This window comes from Mustelus asterias, chromosome 7 (assembly GCF_964213995.1).
Source record: "Mustelus asterias chromosome 7, sMusAst1.hap1.1, whole genome shotgun sequence".
NCBI lineage: Eukaryota > Metazoa > Chordata > Chondrichthyes > Carcharhiniformes > Triakidae > Mustelus > Mustelus asterias.
Genome location: NC_135807.1, coordinates 140,307,479 through 140,326,205, shown reverse-complemented (window position 1 = coordinate 140,326,205; position 18,727 = coordinate 140,307,479). Strand labels below are relative to the sequence as shown.

Here is an 18,727-nt window from a genome sequence, read left to right as displayed (position 1 = left end):
AAAGGAAGTTATGAGGCTTGTAAATGTAGAGAGCAGGCAGTTGATGGTGATCCTGTCAGCCATGCGGAGTTGGGAGAGGAAGGGATAAGGGTTGTATAGAAGGCCCATGTCAGAAGGTCAGAGACTATGGATTAGGGTGGCAGGTGGACAAAATAGTTGAGCATTTGTAAATTAGAGTATTTTGAACTCTGTGTTGTTGACATCCAATAGAGGATGTGGAATGCTGAGGAGGTGGGTTCTGTGAGGCAGGGTGTGGACAGCAGAGTTTGAGGGAGTTCATAAGGCCTGCAAGAAGGGCATTTGAGAAATCCAGTCTGGGCCAACTGTAGAATTGAAACATGAATGAAGTTTTTTTTAGTATCACAGATATCAAGATTGGATTAATATTTATTTCAAAAATGAGTGAAAGCACTTTCTAAAGCCCAATGGAAGTAAAGAAATCTCTTTTTAAAATTTGTTTGGGGGATTGAGTGTTGCTGGTAAGGCCAACATTATTGCTCATCTCTAATTAGTCTTAAAAAAGGTTATAGTGAGAGAACTGCTGCAGAAACCTGGTGAATTTTAAAATGAAATCTGCAGATAATCAAATCATTTAAAATGCAAAAGCAAAGCACAATATTAAGTCTAGTATTTAATGAGAGCGTGTGTGATTCCTATGGTAAACCCAGGACTGGGTTATGGGCCATGAGACTGCAGCTTTAGATAAGGTAAATGTTGGGATGATGTTTCCAGAGTGTCGGACCAGAGGTCATGGTCACAGAATAAGGGGATGCTCATTTAAGACTGATTTGAGGAGGAATTTCTTCTGAGTGGTGAATCTTTGGAATTCTTTACCTCAGGAAGCTTTGGAGGCCAGTTCCTTGAACATTTTCTTTCAAGGCTGAGACCGATAGATTTTTATCAGTCGGGGAATTAAGGGTTACAGAGAAAAGGCAAGAAAGTGGTCTTAGTGAATTTTCGATCAGCCATGATATTATTAAATGGGTCAAAGGGCCGAATGGCCCTTTTTTTTATGGTCTTATGCAAAGGGTTAACAAAATCCTGAGGCAGAATGATTTAGAACTGTGATGTTAAATGTGGTACTGGTATGAAAGGAATTTACACTTTGCAGGGAGTATGAGCATTGGATAGTGCATCATTGAAGATCTAGATGTTAATTCCTTGCTGCAGTGTTGTGCACATTCTGGCTTTCCTGATGAGATTTAACGGATTTGAAAATGGCAATTGCCACACAGAGATATTGTGGGTGCGTGGCTTGGAAATATTTGGCAGGTCAGGCACCCTCTGTGGAGAGAGAAACGGGAATAACTTTCACAATGTTTCTGACAGAGTTACTGACCTAAAAGATTAATTCTGTTTCTTTTTTCACCAGTTGCTAACAGACCTCCTGAGTATTTAGCATTTTCTGTGTTTGTCAGATTTGAAGCATTCACAATAGTCTTGCTCAAGTAAGAGAAAATAGATCATTAATACGATTGTCATGCTTTTAATTTCAATCACCTAAAGTTATTATACAGCATTGAAAATTGTCTTGCCATTGGTTATCCATTACTTGAGCATTTGATCATCCTCCTCTTAGAGCTGGGAATCGTTGATGACATACTGAATTTGTAAGATGGTTTGTAAAGCCTATTGATAAGCAGCAGATCCATGATTACTCCCCCTATAGTTACAAATATGATTGCCATGATTCCTCTGTGTAACTACAGCAAACTAACTTTTATGTGAAACAAACCTTCATAACACATATCTGAACTTCATTCTGTGAAGCATGCTTATGCATGTTCTTATCAATCTCTGTATGCACCGAGGGATATTTTGTGCTTTTATTTTATTATGATGCCTTAACCTATTAAATATACCGAGCAGTTTTAAATTAAGTTGCGTGCCCCACTATTGCTGGTACTTTGGTTTGTGGTTAGTTTCATTGCAATTTTGATAAGTTTCATTTACCAATGAATGCTGGAAATGTATTTGCAAGATCACCAATATAATTTTGATGTAAAATGCATTATTACTGATATGAACATCAGAGATGGCTTGGCCTTTCAAATGGTTATATGCCTGACTCTCCGTAACTACTGGGGAAGAGTTTTGGTCCCAAGAATGGAGCTGAGATGAGAGGGACAATAGTTTGTTGACTGCTTTTGAGAAAATCATATATTTCAAAGCTATATTCTTTTAAAATATGGAAAGAAAGTGCATTATCTGGACACTTGGAGGCTGAGTTGTTTTAAATAGGGTCACAAGTTCACTGGGAGCAAGCCTGCCTGCCAAGAAATGAGTGTTTGAAAAAAATCACCTGACCAACGTGGAAGAACTGTTTGTTCATTTTGAACTGCAATCACTTTAATTGGTGGGGGGAAAACTGGCATATGCTAGTGATTTACTGGAAATCACATAACAGACAAGCTTTTGACCTGTTGTTTTTGAGATCAATGTACTTGAATAAGTTGAGAAGTAAGGCTGCCCTAACTTGCTCTCTCCCTGCCTTGCCTGAAATTTCATGTGAGGTTATCGACCTGCTGCCAGAGAATCTTCATTTGAGCATAAGGAGCCTGCGGTCGGAAACCTGGCAAAAAGAATTGATCTCGCTCTATATCCTCCTCCACACCAAAGAGCTATTGGTGAAAATCTCCAGATATCTACCGAGTATGGGGCCTCTTTTCACACGAGGAGCTCCAGATCAACAGCATTAAAACCCTGTAAACTTTATCCTTCGTTATAAAGCCTATCCTCCAAAACCCATCTCTGCAGAGACCTTGGCCGAAATTTTACTGGCACACCCGCTCCGGAAAAGGCTCGCAAAATGGCATTCTTCATTGGTCTCGGGCGGGAGCTTACGAGCCTCGGACGGACGAGGCAATAAATTTCCAGCACTTATTTGTATGTCTGTGTGCGCTGGAGCTTTTTTTAAAAAAAGGGTTAGATGGTTATACTTCCAGACTATATTTGCATGTGCACCAGTTCCTGCAACTTGTTTTTTTTTAAAATCAGTCATTCTGAGTTTATTAAAAGAAGCCTGGAATTTTCTTTTGTTCTGGGTCTAGCAGTAGGGAAGGCAAATAATTGACCATTTTGGTGAGCGAATTAAACTTTTAAACTAATAGTGTGACTTATGGGGCTAGAGAAACTGCACAATCGTCCCATCCCGGTTGTAATACTGTATCTCCGTTTTTCAGCTGAGCAACATTTCATCACTTGAGATATTATTGATGAATTAACAATCGTTATTGCTTAATTTTGGAAAAGTAGCAAACAGTTGTGAAAAATTAAGAATTATGGTGAAATGTTTATGAATATCAATAACCTGTTTGGTGTATTTGTATGCCTAACACTTAAGTGTAACAAACATATTATTGATCTAATAGATCAAAACCAGAAATGAGCTGCTTTCAGTAGCACAATGAGTGTCTTGATTACCCCTCACTCAGCACACAGATTGAAACCTTATTCCTGACGTTTGTTTACATGTAATTTATACAAAAATAATGATTTATTTTCTCACACAAAGGAAATAGGAAACAATTCATAGATTTAATTCCAGACAGTGATCGATTTAAGAGGAAGCAGGAGAAAATCCATTTGACCTAAAGTGGCCACAGATCAGTATTTAGTTCATTAGTCTAAGAAAGGCTTGCATCACTTCTAAAGGTTCAGGCGTGACATGCCTAGCACTAATGCCATAACCCATTACAGCTCCCCATGCAATTTATATATTTCGTCTTGTACTTGCTTGATTTTAAGCTCATCATATTTCATGCTAATTGTTTAGGTATTTAAATGAATTACATGTTAACATTAATTCATAATATTTAAAGTAGCGGAAGGGAAGACCCACAGGCAGTCCGTATCAGTTTGAAGAATGGCAAGATCAAGCACGAGTTCAGCGGTAATGCCTGTTCTTGTCAGTTCAGATTTTATGTCTCATGGGAACCATGAATTGGATTCAGTTTGAATTTGAGTTGGGTTTTGGAGCAAGCGAGGAGGTGAATTAGGCTTGCCCTGTCCACTCTGCGCATTGGCTTTGTAACCCTGAGAAACGAATATGTTTTAAAAATCAGTTGGAAGGAGCGACGGAAAGGAAGACCCACAGGCAGTCAACATCAGTTGGAAGGAGCGGTCCAGTTTGTGTCCCCAGAGCAACACCACCTGACTGGTATCAGAGTGTGATATTACATGAAAACAGGTGGTTGGTAGATTGTTTATCTTTAAAACTCATTATTTGACAAACCTTCATGGAGCAGACAGAAGTGGGCCTGTGGGAGACACCTGTACGCAGGAGCACATGAAAGAGAGAGCGAGGCCCAGGGTTTTTGCTCGTCTTCAGAGAGCAGAGCGAATCAGACCTGACCTACTTGGGAGCTGGCTGAATTTCCAAAAAATGTAACATCACAGGAAAACTGTAAATTCATTGGCTGCTGAGAAACAGCTGTCGGAGAGTGCTTTAAATAGTTGAAAATTAGAGAAACACATTATTTTTAAAGTAGTGACTTTGATTTTAGTAACAAACGTAAGAGGGAAGTAAGGTTCAGTCAAGGCCAAGTAAATAAGCCAAATTAAAGTTAACATAAATGAAGTAAGGTTTAGGCTTGGCAGGGCAACTCAGAATCACAGATTACTCTGCAGAAGAGGCGCTTCAGCCCATCAAGTCTGCACCAAGGCACAAAAGGCCCTGACCTGCCCACCTAATCCCATTTGCCAGCACTTGGCCCGTAGCCTTGAATGTTATGGTGTGCCAAGTACTCATCCAGGTACTTTTTAAAGGATGTGAGGCCTCCCGCCTCCACCGCCCTCCCAGGCAGTGCATTCCAGACCGTCACTACCCTCTGAGTAAATAAGTTTTTCCTCAAATCCCCCCTAAACCTCCCACTCCTCACTTTTAACTTGTGTCCCCTCATAACTGACCCTTCAACTAAGGGAAACAGCTGCTCCCTATCCACTCTGTCTGTGCCCCTCATAATCTTGAACATGTCATTCAGGTTGCCCCTCACTCAACCATGTCTCTGTGATGGCTATTATATCATATTTTATTTTACTTACTTTTTTCGCGGGGTTTCTTAGTCTAGTAGTTTAAGGGAAAAACGGAAGTTGGCCGACCTCGGGGTGACCTGGGAAGAAAATTTGTTTTTTTTAAAGCGGGCGGGAGGTTTAAAAGCAGGCCGCACTATCCAGTGGGCAGCGTCGTTAGCGGGCAGCGGAGTGAGCAGGGAGCAGAGTGAGAGCTAAAGGGCTTTGGCTCAACGGGCTTCGGCGGAAACAGGCAGAGGCAGGGTAGGCACGGTTCTTCATTCATCCAGTAATTTAAAGGAAGGGGTAATTATGAGTGGGAGGCCAATTTTTTGCTGTCGGTGTCGGATGTGGGAGTTCATGGAGTCGCCTAGCCTCCCGGAAGTCCATATCTGCGCCAGGTGCGTCGAACTGCAGCTCCTGAGAGACCGAGTTAGGGAACTGGAGCTGCGGCTCGATGACCTTAGTCTAGTCAGGGAAAATTAGGAGTAAATAGATAGAAGTTACAGACAGGTCGTCACACCAGGGCCACGGGAGGAAGGCACCTGGGTTATGGTTAGGAAGGGTAAAGGTCACGTACCAGAGAGTACCCCGGTGGTTGTCCCCCTTAACAGTAAGGGATGGGTGTCAGACGGGAGAGAGGAGGGGAGAGAGCAGTCAGTGATGGTACCCCCTGTGGTTGTCCCCCTCCAAAATAAGTATACCATTTTGGATACTGTGTGTGTGGGGGGGGGGGGGAGGAGAGGAGAGGGAAATGACCCTCCAGAGGTAAGCCACGATGACCAGGTCACTGGCACGGAATCGGGCTCTGTGGCTCAGAAGAGAAAAGGGGGAACGAGGCGAGCAATAGTAGTGGGGGATGAAATGGTTAGAGGCACAGACAGGCGGTTCTGTAGGTGTGAACGAGACTCCAGGATGGTAGTCTGCCTCCCTGGTGCCGGGGTCCTGGATGTCTCTGAGCGGGTAGGAAGCATCCTAAAAAAGACGGGTAACCAGACAGACGTCATTGTCCACATTGATGCCAATGACGTAGGCAGAAAGAGCAGGGAGGTCCTGCGAGAGCAATTCAGGGAGTTGGGCAGTAGGCTGAAAAGCAGGGCCTCTCGGGTAGCGATCTCTGGACTACTCCCAGTGCCACAAGCTAGTGAGGCTTGGAACAGGGAGATTGTACAGCTGAACACATGGCTAAAGGACTGGTGCAGGAGAGATGGTTTCGAATTCGTGAATCACTGGGAAGTCTTCAAGAGAGGATGACACCTGTACAAGAAGGACGGGTTGCACCTAAACTGGAGGGGTACGAATATCTGAGCTGGGAGTTTTGCGAGTGTGGTTCGGGTGGGTTTAAACTAATGTGGCAGGGGGGTGGGGTTCAGAACAATAGGTCAATAAGCACAGAGGCTGGGGACGAGGTTGGGGCCAAGACAAGGCTATCTAAGAGGAAGGGCATTCTGGGGGAGGATGACCTCAGTGGGCCTGGAGGTCTGGAGTGCATCTGCTTCAATGCAAGGAGCGTCACGGGCAAGACAGACGAGCTTAGAGCCTTAATGCTTGCGCGGAACTTGGATGTGGTTGCAGTGACGGAGACTTGGTTAAAAGAAGGACGGGACTGGCAACTGAATATTCTGGGGTACAAGTGTTTTAGGCGAGACAGAGGAGGGGCGAGGAGAGGTGGGGGAGTAGCAATGCTGGTTAGGGAGCATATTACAGTGGTACAGAGGGTGGACAATATGGAAGGGTCAGATAACGAGTCACTGTGGGTGGAGCTCAGAAACAGGAAGGGCGCAGTCACAATGCTGGGGGTATACTACAGGCCTCCCAACAGCCCACGGGAAGTTGAGGAACGGATATGTAAGGAGATTCTGGACAGGTGCAGAAAAAATAGGGTTGTTGTAGTGGGAGACTTTAATTTCCCTTATATAGACTTGAAATTGCTCAGGGCTGGGGGCCTGGACGGGGAATAATTTATAAAATGCGTACAGGAAGGCTCTTTGGAACAATATGTTGACAGTCCAACCAGAGAGGGGTCTATACTGGACCTCGCACTGGGGAATGAGCCCGGTCAGGTCATCAAAGTTTCAGTGGGGAACATGTGGCAAATAATGACCACAATTCTGTAAACATTAGGATAGTAATGGAAAAAGATGAGTGTTGTCCTATGGGTAAGATGCTGAATTGGGGGAAGGCTAACTACAGCCGGATTAGGCAGGATTTGATGGCTGTTGATTGGGAGAGGCTGTTCGAGGGTAAATCCACATCTGGCATGTGGGAGTCTTATAAGGAGCAGTTGATAGGACTGCAGGACAGGCATGTGCCTGTAAAGAGGAAGGATAGGAAAGGTAGGATTCGGGAGCCGTGGATAACCAGTGAAATTGTGGGTCTAATCAAAAAGAAAAAAGAGGCATACATGAAGTCCAGGCAGCTAAAAACAGATGGAGCACTGGAGGAATACAGAGAAAGTAGAAAAGAACTCAAACAGGGAGTTAGAAGGGCAAAAAGGGGTCACAAAATGTCGTTGGCAGACAGGATTAAGGAGAATCCTAAGGCATTTTATACATACGTTAGGAACAAGAGGGTTGTTAGGGAAAGAATCGGACCTCTCGGGGACAAAGGAGGGGAATTATGCTTAGAACCAAAGGAAGTAGGTGAGATCCTAAACGAATACTATGCATCAGTATTCAAAAAGGAGAGGGACATGTTGACTGGTCGTGTCTCAGAGAGATGTGTTGACCCGTTAGAAAAAAATCTCAATTACAAGGGAGGAAGTGTTAGGTTTTTTAGGAAACATTAAGACAGACAAATCCCCAGGGCCGGATGGCATCTATCCTAGACTCTTCAGGGAGGCGAGAGATGCAGTTGCTGGGCCTCTAACAGAAATCTTTGTCTCTTCACTGGACACAGGTGAGGTCCCAGAGCATTGGAGGATAGCAAATGTGGTCCTGTTGTTTAAGAAGGGTAGCAAGGATAACCCAGGTAATTATAGGCCGGTGAGTTTGACATCCGTGGTAGGGAAGTTGTTGGAGAAGATTCTTAGAGATAGGATATATGCGTATTTAGAACTGAATAATCTCATTAGCGATAGACAGCATGGTTTTGTATGAGGGAGGTCATGCCTCACAAATTTGGTTGAGTTTTTTGAGGAGGTGACAAAAACAATTGACGAAGGAAGGGCCGTAGATGTAGTCTATATGGATTTTAGTAAAGCGTTGGACAACGTCCCTCATGGCAGGCTGGTGCAAAAGGTTAAATCTCACGGGATAAAAGGTGAGCTAGCTAGATGGGTGGAGAACTGGCTTAGCCATAGAAGACAGAGGGTAGCAGTGGAGGGGCTTTTTTCCGGTTGGAGGTCTGTGACTAGTGGTGTTCCGCAGGGCTCTGTACTGGGACCTCTACTGTTTGTGATATATATAAGTGATTTGGAAGAAGATGTAGCTGGTGTGATCAGTAAGTTTGCAGACGACACGAAGATTGCTGGAGTTGCGGATAGTGATGAACATTGTCAGAGAATACAGCAGGATATAGATAGGCTGGAACATTGGGCGGAGAAATGGCAGATGGAATTTAATCCAGATAAATGCGAAGTGATGCATTTCGGTAGATCTAATGTAAGGGGGAGCGATACAATAAATGGCAGAACCATCAGGAGTATAGACACACACAGGGACCTGGGTGTACAAGTCCACAGACCCTTAAAGATGGCAGCACAGGTGGAGAGGGTGGTGAAGAAGGCATATGGCATGCTTGCCTTTATTGGATGGGGCATAGAATATAAAAGTTGGCATATGATGTTGCAGCTGTATAGAACGATGGTTAGACCACATTTGGAATACTGCTTCCAGTTCTGGTCGCCACACTACCAGAAGGACGTGGAGGCTTTGGAGAGAGTACAGAGAAGGTTTACCAGGATGTTGCCTGGTATGGAGGGTCTTAGCTATGAGGAGAGATTAGGTAAACTGGGGTTGTTCTCCCTGGAAAGACGGAGGATGAGGGGCGACCTAATAGAGGTGTATAAAATTATGAAGGGCATAGATAGGGTGAACAGTGGGAAGCTTTTTCCCAGGTCGGAGGTGACGAACACAAGGGGTCACGGGTTCAAGGTGAGGGGGACAAGGTTCAACACCGATGTCAGGGGGACGTATTTTACACACAGGGTGGTGGGGGCCTGGAATGCACTGCCAAGCAAGGTGATTGAGGCGGGCACGCTGGGATCGTTTAAGACTTAGCTAGATAACCACATGAACAGACTGGGAATAGAGGGATACAAAAGAATGGTCTAGTGGTAACATGAGCGGTGCAGGCTTGGAGGGCCGAAGGGCCTGTTTCCTGTGCTGTATTGTTCTTTATTCTTCTTATAATTATGTCAATCCTTGCCCGTAACTTATCCGTTTTACCTTTAATACTCCCTTGAAGTTTCCCTTCAAACTTACCACTGCTGTATTTGCTCTGTCCTGTCTATGACACCTGCATGCTCCTACATGCACCTGCATGCTCCTGAGTGCATCTAACTGCTGCTCCAACCGAACTACACGGTCTGTGAGGAAGTGCTATTGGGTGCACTTCCTGCAGATGTACCCATCTGGAACACTGGAAGCATCACGGATCTCCCACATCTCTCAGATCGCTGCACCCCACTGACTGACATTTCTTGTGTTAATTAATCAATCACATCGAAATAACTAATTATTACATTTAACTCGGTCATGTGGAATGCGCACCTTAATAGTATTCGGGCTATAGAAACCTTACAGTGCAGAAAGGAGGCCATTCAGTCTATTGAGCCCGCACTGACAACAATCCCACCCAGATCCTATGTATTTACCCTGCTAATCACAAAGAACAAAGAAAATTACAGCACAGGAACAGACCCTTCGGCCCTCCAAGCTTGCACTGACCATGCTGCCCGACTTAACTAAAACCCCCTACCCTTCCGGGGACCATATCCCTCTATTCCCATCTCATTCATGTACTTGTCAAGACGCCCCTTAAAAGTCAGTACCGTATCCGCTTCCACTACCTCCCCTGGCAACGAGTTCCAGGCACCCACTACCCTCTGTGTAAACAAAAAAAAATCTGCCTCGTACATCTCTTTTAAAAATTGCCCCTCGCACCTTAAACCTGTGCCCCCTAGTAATTGACTCTTCCACCCTGGGAAAAAGCTTCTGACTATCCACTCTGTCCATGCCTCTCATAATCTTGTAGACTTCTATCAGGTCTCCCCTCAACCTCCGTCGCTCCAGTGAGAATAAACCAAGTTTCTCCAACCTCTCCTCATAGCTAATGCCCTCCATACCAGGCAACATCCTGGTAAATCTTTTCTGTACCCTCTCCAAAGCCTCCACATCCTTCTGGTAGTGTGGTGACCAGAATTGAACACTATATTCCAAGTGCGGCCTCACTAAGATTCTATAAAGCATCAACATGACTTGCCAATTTTTTAACTCAATACCCCGGCCGATGAAGGCAAGCATGCCATATGCCTTCTTGACTACCTTCTCCACCCGCATTGCCACTTTCAGTGACCTGTGTACCTGTACACCCAGATCCCTCTGCCTATCAATACTCTTAAGGGTTCTGCCATTTACTGTATATTTCCTATCTGTATTAGACCTTCCAAAATGCATTCCCTCACATTTGTCCGGATTAAACTCCATCTGCCATCTCTCCGCCCAAGTCTGCAACTGATCTATATCCTGCTGTATCCTCTGATGGTCCTCATCGCTATCCGCAAATCCTTTGTGTCGCCAGAAAATTACTAATCAATCCAGTTACAAAGAACAAAGAACAGTACAGCACAGGAAACAGGCCCTTCGGCCCTCCAAGCCTGTGCCGCACCTTGGTCCAACTAGACCAATCGTTTGTATCCCTCCATTCCCAGGCTGCTCATGTGACTATCCAGGTAAGTATTAAACAATGTCAGCGTGCCTGCCTCCACCACCCTACTTGGCAGCGCATTCCAGGCCCCCACCACCCTCTGTGTAAAAAACGTCCCTCTGATGTCTGAGTTATACCTCGCCCCTCTCAGCTTGAGCCCGTGACCCCTCGTGATCGTCACCTCCGACCTGGGAAAAAGCTTCCCACTGTTCACCCTATCTATACCCTTCTTAATCTTGTATACCTCTATTAGATCTCCCCTCATTCTCCGTCTTTCCAAGGAGAACAACCCCAGTCTACCCAATCTCTCCTCATAGCTAAGACCCTCCATACCAGGCAACATCCTGGTAAACCTTCTCTGCACTCTCTCCAATGCCTCCACGTCCTTCTGGTAGTGCGGCGACCAGAACTGGACGCAGTACTCCAAATGTGGCCTAACCAGCGTTCTATACAGCTGCATCATCAGACTCCAGCTTTTATACTCTATACCCCGTCCTATAAAGGCAAGCATACCATATGCCTTCTTCACCACCTTCTCCACCTGTGTTGCCACCTTCAAGGATTTGTGGACTTGCACACCTAGGTCCCTCTGCGTTTCTATACTCCTGATGACTCTGCCATTTATTGTATAACTCCTCCCTACATTATTTCTTCCAAAATGCATCACTTCGCATTTATCCGGATTAAACTCCATCTGCCACCTCTCCGCCCAATTTTCCAGCCTATCTATATCCTGCTGTATTGCCCGACAATGCTCTTCACTATCCGCAAGTCCAGCCATCTTCGTGTCATCCGCAAACTTGCTGATTACACCAGTTACACCTTCTTCCAAATCATTTATATATATCACAAATAGCAGAGGTCCCAGTACAGAGCCCTGCGGAACACCACTGGTCACAGACCTCCAGCCGGAAAAAGACCCTTCGACCACTACCCTCTGTCTCCTATGGCCAAGCCAGTTCTCCACCCATCTAGCCACTTCTCCTTGTATCCCATGAGCCTTAACCTTCTTAACCAACCTGCCATGTGGGACTTTGTCAAATGCCTTACTGAAATCCATATAGACGACATCCACGGCCCTTCCTCCAAATCATTTATATATATTACAAACAGCAAAGGTCCCAGCACTGATCCCTGAGGAACAGAACTCCCACGCACCTGACGAAGGAGCAGCAAGCGCTCTGAAAGCTAGTGGCTTTTGCTACCAAATAGACCTGTTGGACTTTAACCTGGTGTCGTGAGACTTCTTACTGTGAACACCACTTGTCACAGCCCTCCATTCAGAAACACACCTTTCCACTGCTACCCTCTGTCTTCTATGACCGAGCCAGTTTTGTATCCACCTTGCCAGCTCACCACTGATCCCATGCGACTTCACCTTCTGCACCGGTCTGCCATGACACTAAGGGGCAATTTAGCACGGCCAATCAACCTAACCCGCACATCTTTGGACTGTGAGAGGAAACCGGAGCACCCGGAGGAAACCCATGCAGACACGGGGAATGTGCGAACTCCACACAGTCAGTCACCCAAATTGAATTGAATTCAGGTCCCTGGTGCTGTGAGCAGCAGTGCTAACCATTGTGCCACCATGCTGTCCCTACATCTACAATGGTAAGAAAGGGGATGAGGTCCTGAAAGCAGATTTTAGGGAGCTAGGGAGGAGATTGAAAAGCAGGACCTCTTAAATAGTAATCTAAGCTTTACTCCCTGATGCATGTGCTAATGAGCATAGAAACAGGACAATTCAGTGATGAACATGTGACTGGAAAGCTGGCATAGAAGTGAAGACATCACAGTTCCAGGGTATTGGGATTAGTTCTGGGGAAGATAGAATCTGTGCAAACAGGACCAGGATTAATATCTTCACAGGGAGGATAGCTATTGCTGCTGAGAAGAGTTTAAATTAGATTGGCAGGGGATTGGGAACCTGAGGGCTAGTTCAGATAGAACAAATTTAGAACAGGGAGCGGGAGACAGAAAATCAGCGAGTGATTCTGAAAGACAGAAGAAGCAAAGATTAAAAAGTGTACACCAGAGGAACTTGGCCTTGTTAAAAGGTAAATATGTAAATGCAAGGAGTATAGCAAATAAAGCCAGTGAACTGAGGGCACAGACACATAACAACATGATATCATTGCTCTAATGGAAACTTGGCTTAAAGAGGCTGCTTAACATCCTTGGATATAGAGGGGGGGGGGGCAGGGGGAGGGGGGAGTGTAGTATTATTGGTTAAGAAGCTAATTACCACTGTGAGGAGGGATTATGTACTAACGTTTTATAGTGCTTCTGTGAAGTGAGTTGTGTCATTACAAGTAAAGCTGACATTTTATTCCACTCTGCTGCATCGCTGTTTATAATGAAAGATGTGATTTCATTGCAACAAAAATAGTTACTGGACAAAGGCATATAATTTTAAACAGGGTACCTGTTGTCCCCAGTGGTATGGAATCATAACCCCAGTAAGAGCATTTGATTCCCATCTTCACCGAGTGACCTTCCAGGAATAAATGTCTTTCATGATACAAAAGCAAAATACTCCAGATGCTAGAAATCTGAAGCAAAAACAGAAAATGCAGCAGGTCAGGCAGCATCTGTCGAGAGAAACAGAGTTAATATTATTGTAGGTTGGTGACTCTACATCTGAATTGAGGAAAGGGGTCAATTTCTCTCGTTGCGTTTCACAAACCTTTCACCTTGCAGAAGGAAACAACAGGGAGAATGTTCAAATGCTGGTTCATAAACTATATCTCAAGTCACCCTACAAACCTTGCCTTACAGGTGTTCCTCGAATTGTACAGTGTACATTTAACTTGCCACTGAACCTAATTTGCCAGCCAATACAACCATCCAAGAACGCCGTTCACAAACTAACAATTGACACAAACAAACCACCTGTAAATCTCTCGGCTCTGTTTCCAGGTAAGTACTCTACAACCAGTAATAGTTTCATAAATGCATGAACTATTGTTATCTATAACTGGCTAATATTGGAAGAATTACAAAGTAAATTGACCTTAGCCATCAAATAACATAAAAGTTTCCACTCAAAGAATTAACCTTCACCATTGTCTTCCTTCGTCTGCTGAAGAGCATGACATCTTGTCAGTGTGGTTTCGCAGGTTCTGGTATTAATTTTCATGTGTGCCCCTGATGTGCGAGTGTGGTCGGATATGTTATCACTGAGGCATTACAGCTGAGTATCACCTCATTTCTGCACGAACTTCAACTTGCATGTATATAATGTGATCTCAGTTGAGACCAATAACATTTTAGTTTTTTTTTAAGAATACAAAAACACAATTTACTAAAATAATGAAGCCACAAGGTTCACTGTTTAAACAAAAGAATTTTAGTTTACAAAAAACTAAGAACATAAATTTTAATAACTGTTATTAAAGATAATTTTAAAAATACTAAAACTCTAAATTGAATGTCTTAACCACACTTGAATTCTACATCATTAGACTTGCACTCCAAAACTCTCAAATCAAATGATTATCAAAACTGGAAACTGGTCTGGATACTGTATCAATGATTCATTTATGGGCTGAGATTTCTTGGCCTTCTGTTTATTTCTGGCAGGGTTGTCCCTTCAAATCTTCCCCAGCTGTCCAAAGGTTAAAAGTTCCCAGTTCAATATAGGCAGCTCAAGTGTAGCCACCACAGTTGAGAACTCTCAAGTTCTAATATTCTTTAACTCTGGATTCCTCTGTCGTCAAGCTTGGCTATACCAGAAATCCAGCTCGCTGTTAATAAAGTCTGTAAGTTAATAAGAGTTTCAGCCTCTGCTACCTTTTTAGGCAGTGAGTTCCAGACCCCTACAACCCTCTGGGTAGAAAGGATTTTAATCCTCTCTCTAATCTTCCTATCAATCATTTAAAATCTATGCTTCTTAGTCACTTTCCTTTCTGCTCAAGTAAATAGGCCTTTTCCATCCAGGCCCTTCACAATTTTGTACATTTGAATCAAATCTTCCCTCAGCCTCTTCTGTTCTTAGAGGAACAACCCCAGCCTATCCAATCTGCAATTTTCCAGTCCTGGCAACGACCTTGTAAATCTCCTCTATATTCTCTCTGATGCAATTACATATTTTCTGTAATGAGGTGACCAGAACATCATGCAATATTCAAGTTGCGGCCTAGCTAATATTTTACATAGCTCCAGCATAACATCCTTGCCCTTAAAGTCTATGTCTTGGCTAATAAATGAAAGGATTCCGTATGCTTTCTGAACCACCTTATTGGCTTGTCCCAAAATATGTGACCTTTCACTCCAAGGTCTATCCCTTCCTCTGCTCCTCCCATTTATTGTAGAATTCTTTGCTTTATTTGACCTCCCCAAATGCCTCACCTCACACTTCTCTGGGTTGAGTTCCATTTGCCACTATTCTGCTCACCTGACCAGTCCATTGATAACCTTCTGCAGTCTACAGCAATCCTCATTAACTACTGCGCAACCAATTTCTCTGTTGTCTGCAGGCTTCTTGATCGTTCCCTCTGCAGCTACATCCAAATCATTAATATACATCACAAAAAGAGGGGAATCTAATAATGAGGTACATTTCATCCAGCCCTAGAAATGTATTCACTTTCAAGGATGCTAATCCTCTTGATACTTACTCTCTCCCGCGTTGATTCTTAACTCTTTTGTGAAGGCAGATGCAAAGCATTCATTAAGAGCCATACCCACATCCTCTCCCTCCACACATAGGTTATCTTTTTGGTCTTGTACCGGCCCTAGTCTTTTCTTTGTTATCCTAGGGATACCAAATTGGCAATTGCGTTACAGACATATTAAACCTAGGTTAGCCCGCATTTGGAGTAATGCATGCAGTTCTGATCGCCACACTACCAGAAGGACATGGAAGCTTTGGAGAGAGTGCAAAGAATGTTCACCAGGATGTTGGCCTGGTCTTGAGGGTGTTGGACATGGGGAGAGGTTGAATAAATTAAGATTGTTTTCACTGGAAAGATGGAGGTTGAGTGGAGCCCTGATAGAGAACCACAAAATTATGAGAGGCATAGACAGGGTGGCTAGTCAGGGTGGAAATATCAATTGCAAGAGAATACAGGTTCAAGGTGAGCGGGGGAAAGTTTAAGGGAGATGTGCGGTGGAAGTTTTTAACACAGAAATGGTGAGTGTCTGGAATGCGCTGCCAGAGGAGGTGGTGGAAGCAAGCAGATTAGCAACATTTAAGAGGCATCTGTATGGGTACATGAACAGGGGGATACCAGACCAAGTAAAGGCAGAAGGGTTTTGTTTAGTTAGGGCATCATGATTGGCACTGGCGTGGAGGGCCGAAGGGCCTGTTCCTGTGCTGTACTCTTCTTTGTTTTAAGAAAGAGAGATGCAGAGGATTCGGGGAAGGAATTCCAAAGCTTTAGTTTCAGGCCGCTAAAGGCACGCCTACCAATGGTGAAGCTATTTGGCATCTCCACATCGAAGCTATTAAAATCAAGGGTGCTCACAAAGCCAGTGCAGATATTTCAGAGGCTTGTCGGGCTGAAGAAGATTAAAGGGGGAGAGAGGGGATAGGCTGTGAAAGTGTTTGAAAGTAAGGATGAGAATTTTAAAATTGAGCCCATTAACAGACCAGGAGCCAGTAACCAGTGAGCACTGAGTGACAGGTTTAGTGTGAATTGCGACATGGGCATAGAGGTTCAGATGATCTGTGGCTTACAAGGGTATTCTGCAAAGCTGACTTGACTAGTAATAACACTCCATCTCATTAAACTGGACATAGCTCAATTGCTGAGGTTAATGGACAGCTGAGAATCGAACCTGAGTTTCCAGGGCTTAGCTACTTGGTAGCTCATCATAGAATGATGAATCATAGAATCCCTACAGTACAGAAAGAGGCCATTTGGCCCATCGAGTCTGCACCGACCACAATCCCACCCAGGCCCTACCCCCATATCCCTACATATTTTACCCACTAATCCCTCTAACCTACGCATCTCAGGACACGAAGGGCAAATTTTAGCATGGCCAATCAACCTAACCCGCACATCTTTGGATTGTGGGAGGGAACTGGAGCACCCGGAGGAAACCCACGCAGACACGAGGAGAATGTGCAAACTCCACACAGACAGTGACCCAAGCCGGGAATCGAACCCAGGTCCCTGGAGCTGTGAAGCAGCAGTGCTAACCACTGTGCTACCGTGCCACTACCGAAGCTCAGTGGAGCTTCTCTATGTGGAGCATTCAAAAAGTTCAGTAAGCATAATTGCTAATCATGTGGATAGAATTCTATCTAGTAGCTATGCTCTTCTCGGTCCTGAAAATATTTTCCTAAATTATGCAAAACAAGATTTTCTAAGGTTGTAGTAAAATATTTTTATCCCTTGAACTTCAATTCTAATTTAAAAAACTTAAATAATGTTGGTCAGTTTAATTAGCTATCAAATAATCAGAAAATATGTAACATGTTTGCAAAACCTGGTGTCAGCAGTAATTCCATGTTGTACTTTCTATCTTGGTTTGCATTTTGGCTGTTTCCAGTTATGTTTACAATTAGATTCATTTCTCCTTCTATGAAAACAGATTTTCTTGGAGAGTCAGATGATGAACAGATAAACGTTTTAGGATTTAAATTACTTTCGGGGGCAACAATTACGCTTCTAGCCTCAAAGACATCCAGTGAGTATGATCTTCTTTGATTATTCCCATTCACTGCCTTCAATTTACAAACTAACTACTTATGACATGAGATATATTAATACGGAGGGAGTTTATATAACTGATGTGTTTCGTTATTCCTATGAATTTACTTTCCTTATTTTATGCTTCTCCCTCTTTCCTCTTTGAATAGGAACTTGCAATATCACACTGGATGAGGAGATTATAATGTAATATTGTCTCTATTGTAATAATTCCTGTACTTTGTTATCTGATGGGCACAATTTTACCAAAGAAATAGGTTGTCTGGTTTTAATTGTAAATATTTTTTGTTAAAATTCAGTTTAATTTCTTCTTTTGAGTCAGAAGATATTGAGAACTTATGGGGTCGCTTACTGATCTTTTGCCAATGCCTCTGGTTATCGGAACGTGGCTCCGATCTGCCTGGAAACCTCTCGAAGCAGAAGCTTTCTCTTTCTGGGTAAATGACCTAACTGTTGTATGCAAATTATACATGGTTTTCCCATTGAGCCAGCTTTCTGTGGATTGCCACCTTGTCATGGTGGAAAGGCTTGAGCATTCCCTCAATCCCAAGAGCTTTGCCATTGGGAGTCTTAAACTCTTGGTAGAGTCACCCAGTTCGGCAAGGTCGGAAGGGAGGAACCATACAAAGTGCAATCCAAAACAAGTCCTTAACGGCGAATCAGACAGAAGATGCTCACTCGTATGGGATCAACAGCTGTGAAGGTGGATGAAAGCTGCAGCAATAGGGACATCCCCAGTCCTCATGGTTCCCTTGCCAATGGAACTGGACCACCCTCTGTCAAGCATCATGTGTCTGCTGATGTGCAATGGCATTCCCATGTTAAAAGGTGCCCCACCAGGTGTCTACCTACAGGAAACCATCACATCCGGACACAAACAATCCCTGCAGTGATCAGCGAGAGGTGACAGGGACAGCGCAGTGAGTTCTGGAAGTCCCTAGATTCAGACCGGTACGCAGGTGGTAGAGTTTGATTCAGTTGTCTTGCTCTTGGAATCGGAACTGAAGAGCGTTTCGTCAGCTTTCTTCAAAACTGAACAGTCATCTTCAGGATCCACTCTGCTCACCCCGCATAGAGTCATAGAGGTTTACTGCATGGAAACAGGCCCTTCGGCCCAAATTGTCCATGCCGCCCTTTTTTTTTAAAACCCCTAAGCTAATCCCAATTGCTCGCATTTGGCCCAT

General features: G+C 44.0%; 1 protein-coding gene across 3 annotated transcripts in view; it reads left to right on the top strand.

The window, feature by feature from the left end:
- The window catches only part of bbs9 (Bardet-Biedl syndrome 9), a 384,043-nt gene that overhangs the window by 84,184 nt on the left and 281,132 nt on the right, over positions 1-18,727 (top strand). For all 3 annotated transcript variants that reach the window (XM_078217175.1, XM_078217174.1, XM_078217173.1), the window contains 2 exons: positions 13,660-13,800; positions 17,425-17,520. In XM_078217175.1, the coding sequence (XP_078073301.1) occupies positions 13,660-13,800; positions 17,425-17,520 (237 nt within the window). The remainder of the gene's footprint in view (positions 1-13,659; positions 13,801-17,424; positions 17,521-18,727) is intronic.